Genomic DNA, 9436 nt, shown 5'->3' on the forward strand with positions numbered 1-9436 from the left:
ACTCATCACGTAATCGTTCTTTACTGGGGGTAGCGGCTTTCCCGGAATATTCAGACCAGACCTAGACCTAGATACTTGCCCGTTATCTAACCAGTATTACCAAACCAATACAACACAATGCTGTAAACATGTGGCATAACGTGAATGATGTACCACAGTTTTCAATAAATGTCGCACGCCAGACAGTAACAAGTACAATTTTTAAACGGCGTTTTTTTGTATGATCGGCCGGGAATCGAACTCCCGTACTATTCTCTTCACACTCTCTATTCACTAGACTACTGAGAGAGAGAGAGAGAGAGAGAGAGAGAGAGAGAGAGAGAGAGAGAGAGAGAGAGAGAGAGAGAGAGAGTATCTGTGCCTGTGTGTGTAAGTGAGTGAGAGGAGGGGAGGGTGATACAACGAACGTGTACGGGAGAAGGCTATCCAGACTGCATGTCCATGCCGACGCCGATGACGACGCCGACGCCGATGACGACGCCGATGCATGCTTTACTCTGTGCTATGTGTTCGCTCTCACGACACATTGTAATGAATCAGTTCCTTAAAGTACTGTACTCAAAGTGGTTTCCTCAAAGTTTCGATGAACCTGCAACACCGGTATACGATCGGAATGTTGTCGTCGTTGTTTCACGACGAGGTCTTTTTACCATTGTTCGTCTCCACCCGTTAGTTCCGATGTACTGACTCATTCATACGAGAACTTCTGAAGAGCCAGAGTGGTTACGATAATGAAATATTCCCCGTCCTTGTGGGTACCGTGATGTAACGTGTTTGACAGCCCCACCCCCGCGCTGCCGGCTGTCAGGTATTCCGGGGGAGAGGAGAGGGGAAATGCAGCGTGTACGAGAGAAGGCTATCCAGACTGCATGCCGACGTCGTGAGTTGATGCCCACCACGCAGCATCGTAAATGATGTTGTTGTTGCAGATAAAAATACAATGAAAACAAAACTGATCAGCGTCATACTCAGAATACTCTGGTTTCTTGTTATTTCTACACTTGATCTCAGTGTTCAGCGCCTCATGGTTCTCACTGGTAAGTCAAACCTTCAGGAAAGAAGCTGTTATCAGATATTATACATGACGTATACTTTTAATGCTGGCTTATGGTTAATATATTTTCTGGAATGTCTTTAATTTAAGTCTTCTATGAATAATATTTCACCGAACATATTTCATTTCTTCAAGTTTATCAGTGAATCTTTGTTTCACATCCGTCACACCATGGATAATGCTTCATGACAGTGTTACCGGATCTTTTCAGTCGCTTAAAGATGCAGTTCCAATATAGAGGATAATCAACGTTGCCAGTGTCCTATGTCCAAATCAAGAGTGAGTGAGTGTGGATTTACGCCGCTCACAGCAATATCTCAGCATTATCACGGCGGGGGACACCAGAAATGAGCTTCATACATTGTACCCATGTGGTTAATCGAACCCGGGTCTTTGGCGTGACGAGTGAAAGCTTTAACCACTAGATTACCCCACCGCCCCATCAAGAAAAAGGTGGTATAATATATAGTTCTTACTCTCACGCCTTCCATGTCAGTAGAAAGCCGTCGGTAGGCTGCAACAAACTACCATGGGTTCCTCCACCTTTCCTGGGATACCGGGCTGAAATAATTAGAGCATAGCTAACTGGATAACAGAAATTATGGATTATATGTCCCTCGTGTTTGTTTGTTTATTGTTTAACGCCGCTCTCAGCAATATTCCAGCAAAATGACGGCGGTCTGTAAATAATCGAGTCTGGACCAGACAATCCAGTGATTGATATCATTTGCATCGATCCACGCAGTTGGGATCAATGACATGCATCAACCAAGTCAGCAAGCCTGACCACACGATCCCGTTAGTCGCCTCTTACGACAAGCATAGTTGCCTTTTACGACAAGCATTGGTTGCTGAAGTCTGGAATCTTCACGGGTCGTGTAAGAGTTTCACTGCTCATTCCCGGGGGACAGATAATCCGTGATCTCGAACTTCGAGGTTATTTTATATATTAAGAAATAAGTTATAATATTTACGAAAGAAAACAAAGAAAATCGTATGAAATGTCAACCTTACAGAGAAACGTCACTGATGACGTCAACCTATTGTTTAGATGACGTAATGCTATCAATTCGTACCGTCATGAAAACGGATTATTCTCAACAATGGTGGAATCTGTCGCCATATCGCTAATCAACATTAAAAAATGCATGTGTACAAATATTGCAACTTAATTATGTTACATCAATTGATCTTTTTACCCTAACATGCGCAAATATTGGAATGTTATTACACTTGATCTTTGAAATCCTTCATTGAAATTAGAGCACATTGCATGTTCGGCTGACAAAATGGGTTATCCATATGTTGGGCCTAATGTTCGCCAGTCAGTTGCTTTCATGCTTACAAGAGGGCCTAGTCTCCCGTAATGACGTCAGCCTTGTATGAGATTGTTGTTAATCGCAATACATAGTCAATATACAGCTATGTCACATATTTGGTACTATCATCATAGACGACGACATGAGCGTTGCTAATTACACACAGGAACTTTCCTCTCACCACAGACAAGTTGCTGCCTACACGCTGATTACATGCCATCTCGATAACTATCAGGGGCCACTTTCACAAAGCCGTCTATGTGTTACGACTGTCCTAAGTCTTTGTACGGCAGTCCTAGCGCTAAAGTCTACGAGGTGATTTCCAAATTGAAACGAAGATTCTAATCTAGTAATCGGAAAATGACAAGTTCAATATTTAAACACAGTTTTAGATAAACAATCGAATGGCAATACAATGTGCCAAATAACTAACAGGCTTAATTAATGTAAATGCACGCACGTATGCTATAATGTTATCATAATATTGTCACCGTTGAATGTCCGGAGAGAGACTGTTTCCGTTCTTGAATCCAGAATAGTATTGGAACCGGGCAGGAATTCGTTATCCCTTTGGCAAGTAGGGTAGGAACGAGTCAGTCAAAAAAGGCCCCAAATCGCACTCACGTCGCCCTTATGTAGATACAGCCAGCCTTCTAGAAACTGCCCCATCTAGAAACCTCTCGAACAATCAAGTCTTCCATGCTCATGTTTACAACCAATCTCGCTACCGCTACCGCTAAACAAAGATCTGCAGACATCCCATTAGGGGTCATGTCAAAACGACCTTTCATCCGACCAATCAGAGCGTCACTTACCAGATCATGAAAGTGACAGTCGGAATGTGATTTCTAATCATACAACCTCGAAAACATTAACACGGGATATTCCGAACAATAGTTACGGGTTTAACGACTGAATCCTTACAATCTAGACCATCTATTAGCCATTCCAGAATGTTCTTTTGTTCAGGTTTCAAATTTGTAATCGAGAATTTGTCAAAATATGTTTCGAAGCGTAGTCGCCAATTTGAAATTAGTGCCGGAAAGCACGAGAAAACTGCCTTCTGACTGGTCATTCCACTGGTCGGTCAAAGTTCGCGCAAGGTCGGTCTGACGTTACCCGTAATGGGATGTCCTCAGATCTTTGTTTAGCGGCAACGAGAACTAAGATCTGATTTTAATGAGATTGTGTATACAACAAGAACAGCTAAGTCTAATTCAAATCTGCGACAGCACTTGATATTGCCACTGACAATTAATAGAAATATTCACACTAAACTACTTACGCAACACACCGGTAACAATTAGTTTTCACAAATATGTCCTGTTTTAGCGATTACTGTAAACCTGAGTTAAAGCATAAGGGAGGGGAGGTAGGAAATACCATTGGTTAAGGCTCTCGCTCGTCTCGCTGAAGATTCGGGTTCGATTCCTGAAACTCTTTCTTGGTGTTTCTGGTGTAAATATCGTTGGAATTGTGTGCTAAAGCGGCGTCAAACAATACTCAATCAATATTGTTGGAATTGCAAAAGTACAAACACTTAGATTGCTTTGTGCAGACGAGCCTCCGTGTGAAACAATCACAACTGATAAAACATTGCAAGCACATATAATGTTTCAACTCGTTCATATATAAGTGAAAAGGAGTCTGTACAGTAGCAGATATACACCAGACACCTTCATGTCTGTCTGCGTTACTGGCTGGGAGCCAAGGTCACTCGACATTAACATTCATTTGTAATTGTCCTGATACACATCTAGGCATGTGCAACACGTGGCATGATAGACTCAACATTTAATATGCCAGGGAATTTCACAGTTAAACGACACTCACTGCAATAACAAACACGGAAGGCACGGAGCCTTATCCCTGTGTTCTACAAGAGGAATACGTGGCACTGGCCCCAAGCCTTATCCCTGTGTTCTACAAGGGGAATACACGGCACTCGCACCAAGCCTTAACCCTTGTGTTCTACAAGGGGAATACATGGCACTCGCACCAAGCCTTATCACTATGTTCTACAAGGGGAATACACGGCACTCGCACCAAGCCTTATCCCTGTGTTCTACAAGGGGAATACACGGCACTCGCACCAAGCCTTAACCCTTGTGTTCTACAAGGGGAATACATGGCACTCGCACCAAGCCTTATCCCTGTGTTCTACAAGGGGAATACACGGCACTCGCACCAAGCCTTAACCCTTGTGTTCTACAAGGGGAATACGTGGCACTCGCACCAAGCCTTATCCCTGTGTTCTACAAGGCGAATACACGGCACTCGCACCAAGCCTTAACCCTTGTGTTCTACAAGGGGAATACGTGGCACTCGCACCAAGCCTTATCACTATGTTCTACAAGGCGAATACACGGCACTCGCACCAAGCCTTATCACTATGTTCTACAAGGGGAATACACGGCACTCGCACCAAGCCTTAACCCTTGTGTTCTACAAGGGGAATACACGGCACTCGCACCAAGCCTTATCCTTGTGTTCTACAAGGGGAATACACGGCACTCGCACCAAGCCTTATCACTATGTTCTACAAGGGGAATACACGGCACTCGCACCAAGCCTTATCACTATGTTCTACAAGGGGAATACACGGCACTCGCACCAAGCCTTATCCCTGTGTTCTACAAGGCGAATACACGGCACTCGCACCAAGCCTTAACCCTTGTGTTCTACAAGGGGAATACGTGGCACTCGCACCAAGCCTTATCACTATGTTCTACAAGGGGAATACGTGGCACTCGCACCAAGCCTTATCACTATGTTCTTCACGAGTATGGTTCAGACAAGCCCAGATGAATATACAGGGGGAATCTGGGATTCAAACCTACGATCATAGATATCTTGCCCACCTAAGGGACGTAACTCTGCACAACGAATTGCACCTAAGACGACTGTGCCAGCCGTGCCTCTCGAACCAGAGAAACATTTCATTGCTCTTTACCCTCAGATGTCATACACCTGTTTTTTTTTAGAGCTGAGAGGTTTCTAGAGTTCGCGTGGCTGCTGTTGTATGGTAGACTGCGCTCTGACGTTGGGATGTGTGTCGGTCATGTCTCTGAAAGGCTGGGTGGGGTCGAGTGGGATTTGTTGGGCTAGGGTGAAATAGTATCGAGGTAGAGTGGTGTGCTGTGTGGCGGTGGTCTTAGATAAGGTGGTGCCGGGTGGCTGTGTCGGATGGACTGGTGGTGGGTGAGGTGGAGGGGTGTTGGGTTGGCTTGTGCCGGCTGGTGTTGGCTGGTGTTGGGTGGGCTTGAGCCGGCTGGTGTTGGCTGTGGTTGAGTCGGGTTGTGTTGTATTGGGTGGGGCTGAGTCGGGTTGTGTTGGATGGGGTGGGGTTGTGTCGAGAGGGGTTGGATGGGGTGGGGTTGTGTCGAGAGGGGTTGGATGGGGTGGGGTTGAGTCGAGAGGGGTTGGATGGGGTGGGGTTGAGTCGAGAGGGGATGGATGGGGTGGAGTTGTGTCGAGAGGGGTTGGATGGGGTGGGGTTGAGTCGAGAGGGGTTGGATGGGGTGGGGTTGAGTCGAGAGGGGTTGGACGGGGTGTGGTTGAGTCGAGAGGGGTTGGATGGGGTTGTGTTGTGTCGAGAGGGGTTGGATGGGGTGGAGTTGTGTGGAGAGGGGTTGGATGGGGTGTGGTTGAGTCGAGAGGGGTTGGATGGGGTGTGGTTGAGTCGAGAGGGGTTGGATGGGGTTGTGTTGTGTCGAGAGGGGTTGGATGGGGTGTGGTTGAGTCGAGAAGGGTTGGATGGGGTGGAGTTGTGTCGAGAGGGGTTGGATGGGGTGGGGTTGAGTCGAGAGGGTTTGGATGTGGTGTGGTTGAGTCGAGAGGGGTTGGATGGGGTGGAGTTGTGTCGAGAGGGGTTGGATGGGGTGGGGTTGAGTCGAGAGGGGTTGGATGGGGTGGAGTTGTGTCGAGAGGGGTTGGGTGGGATGGAGTTGAGTGGAGAGGGGTTGGATGGGGTGGGGTTGAGTCGAGAGGGTTTGGATGTGTGTGGTTGAGTCGAGAGGGGTTGGATGGGGTGGAGTTGTGTCGAGAGGGGTTGGATGGGGTGGAGTTGTGTCGAGAGGGGTTGGATGGGGTGTGGTTGAGTCGAGAGGGGTTGGATGGGGTTGTGTTGTGTCGAGAGGGGTTGGATGTGGTGTGGTTGAGTCGAGAGGGGTTGGATGTGGTGTGGTTGAGTCGAGAGGGGTTGGATGGGGTGGAGTTGTGTCGAGAGGGGTTGGATGGGGTGGGGTTGAGTCGAGAGGGTTTGGATGTGTGTGGTTGAGTCGAGAGGGGTTGGATGGGGTGGAGTTGTGTCGAGAGGGGTTGGATGGGGTGGAGTTGTGTCGAGAGGGGTTGGATGGGGTGTGGTTGAGTCGAGAGGGGTTGGATGGGGTTGTGTTGTGTCGAGAGGGGTTGGATGTGGTGTGGTTGAGTCGAGAGGGGTTGGATGTGGTGTGGTTGAGTCGAGAAGGGTTGGATGGGGTGGAGTTGTGTGGAGAGGGGTTGGATGGGGTGGGGTTGAGTCGAGAGGGTTTGGATGTGTGTGGTTGAGTCGAGAGGGGTTGGATGGGGTGGAGTTGTGTCGAGAGGGGTTGGATGGGGTGCAGTTGTGTCGAGAGGGGTTGGATGGGGTGGGGTTGAGTCGAGAGGGGTTTGGATGTGGTGTGGTTGAGTCGAGAGGGGTTGGATGGGGTGGAGTTGTGTCGAGAGGGGTTGGATGTGGTGTGGTTGAGTCGAGAGGGGTTGGATGGGATGGAGTTGTGTCGAGAGGGGTTGGATGGGGTGGGGTTGAGTCGAGAGGGTTTGGATGTGTGTGGTTGAGTCGAGAGGGGTTGGATGGGGTGGAGTTGTGTCGAGAGGGGTTGGATGGGGTGGAGTTGTGTCGAGAGGGGTTGGATGGGGTGTGGTTGAGTCGAGAGGGGTTGGATGGGGTTGTGTTGTGTCGAGAGGGTTTGGATGTGTGTGGTTGAGTCGAGAGGGGTTGGATGGGGTGGAGTTGTGTCGAGAGGGGTTGGATGGGGTGGGGTTGTGTCGAGAGGGGTTGGATGGGGTGGGGTTGTGTCGAGAGGGGTTGGATGGGGTGGGGTTGAGTCGAGAGGGGTTGGATGGGGTGGAGTTGAGTCGAGAGGGGTTGGATGGGGTGGGGTTGTGTCGAGAGGGGTTGGATGGGGTGGGGTTGAGTCGAGAGGGGTTGGATGGGGTGGAGTTGAGTCGAGAGGGGTTGGATGGGGAGGAGTTGTGTCGAGAGGGGTTGGATGGGTTTGGGTTGAGTCGGGTGTTGTTGGATGATTATGCTGATGCTATATAGAGGTTCCATGTTGCACTGACTTGACTTCCTACCTGTTCCCACTTTATGCTGTACAAATACATGGCGATGTAATCAAATGGTCTGCTTGCTTTATCAAACCTGAACACCTTCAAAACATAACGTAGTGTTCTCCACATGCATCTGGAATGTTTACGTTCTAATTTGTCTATCAAAAACTGCAGAAGGAAACACACATGCTGTGTTCTTGTATTCCCGGGGTATATTCCCTTTTATTCTGCACAGGTTTCCTTTAATGGTAGAAGCACGTACTGGGTGGTCTTATTGGCGAAATGCATCATGGTAAAACACGGTTCCCTATAAACTTTATATATAGAAATTGGTATGTTCCGTTACGTAATGAAATCTTGAGCAATGGTTTTTCATATGTGAAGTTTAAATTTAACGAGATTAATGTTTACCAACAGGTTTTGGCAGTAGGTTACAATACAACCGATACTTTGAAACCCCGTAAGTTTGGACCTCCTTATTCCGGAATATTCGCTTTACGGACGATATAGTTGGGTAATACACATGTATATGTTAACATAAATGTGTAAAATCAGTCAATGTGTAAAATGACTGAAATTTTCACAAAGGCAATTTACAAAACGCCCATTTATTTAGTATATTGTGATGTTTTTAAGCCTTTTTTAAACTTTCAGTCAATCTGACGAGAATTCTTTTTTTTGTAAAATGACTGAAATATTTTGGCGTTTTGTAAATCGCCTAAGTGAAAAATTCAGTCATTTTACACATTGACTGTAACATATATACAAAGTTGTATTTTTCCTTACCAAGAATTCTTTAATCCGGATATTTCTTAATCCGGATAGGTTCATTTGAAGGGTGTTGTGACGATTAACCTGGCTTCATTGTTTATAGTGCGGTGGGGTAGCCTAGCGGTTAAAGTGTTCGCTCTGCCACGCCGAAGGTCCAGTTTCACCTCCCCACAACGTGTGAAACCCATTTCGCCGCTGTCATATTGCTGTAATCTTACAAAAAAGAGGTGTAAAACCACACTCACTTACTCACTGTTTATGATAAAGAGGCTGCTTCAGTGCAACAAGCCAACTGGACAGCGAAACTCGAGTACATATAGTCCTCACTTTGTAATCCTTTAGTTAATGTCCACAGTTGTATAGAATCCTAGTAGGGACATTATCGCATTGTCGCGACAATGTGATAATGTCCCTACTAGAATTCCATTAGTTAATATATTGCATTTATAGGATAACACATCAGTTGTGTTTTCCGTCTCCTTTAGCCTATGTTTCAGCCGCTTGCAAGCGAAACAATCGCTGGCTGAGGTCGCTTCGTTCTCAAACCAAAATGGCGGCTGACTTTGACAGCGGGACAAGAAATTCCTGACTGGATCAACGAGGAAATGTGCAAAGGTAGATAAAAACCCACCATCCTCAGTCTGCTCCACATCTCCAAAGAAGTCGTAAATTTCATCAGTTCGTCATCATCGAGCCTCTTTTATTACGTTCTTCTACGTCAAGGCAACCAAGCGGTAGTTGCGCCGCAATTTTGGAAGAGTCCGCATGCGCTTCGAACTGTTGCAGTGATTGATTTGCTTTCTCAAAGCGATTGGTGGCTTGCAACGCGCCCCTAGTCTACCAGTTGTCGGATTTTCATTTTTGTGGAAGCCTCGGTGGCTGAGGGGATTAGACAATAACATTCCTGATAGCCTTACAACTGAACCAGACACCAACCTGCACAATACGCAATGATCGAAGTAAAAAATTCAATGTGCAT

The 9436-nt window shown here is 46.8% G+C and overlaps 1 protein-coding gene across 1 annotated transcript; it reads right to left on the reverse strand.

The window, feature by feature from the left end:
• Window positions 1-5527: 5527 nt before the first annotated feature.
• On the reverse strand, window positions 5528-7687 carry LOC139467551 (cell surface glycoprotein 1-like). Its single transcript, XM_071249085.1, has one exon. It carries the CDS (start codon window positions 7685-7687, stop codon window positions 5528-5530), a length of 2160 nt encoding a protein of 719 aa, XP_071105186.1.
• Window positions 7688-9436: the final 1749 nt, after the last annotated feature.

This window comes from Haliotis cracherodii, unplaced genomic scaffold (genome assembly GCF_022045235.1).
Source record: "Haliotis cracherodii isolate W230 unplaced genomic scaffold, xgHalCrac1.p SCAF_2, whole genome shotgun sequence".
Taxonomy (NCBI): Eukaryota; Metazoa; Mollusca; class Gastropoda; order Lepetellida; family Haliotidae; genus Haliotis; species Haliotis cracherodii.

What these genes read in the sequence shown, in the direction of transcription:
- LOC139467551 (XM_071249085.1), bottom strand. Translation starts at nt 7,687, where the DNA reads ATGGAACCTCTATATAGCATCAGCATAATCATCCAACAACACCCGACT.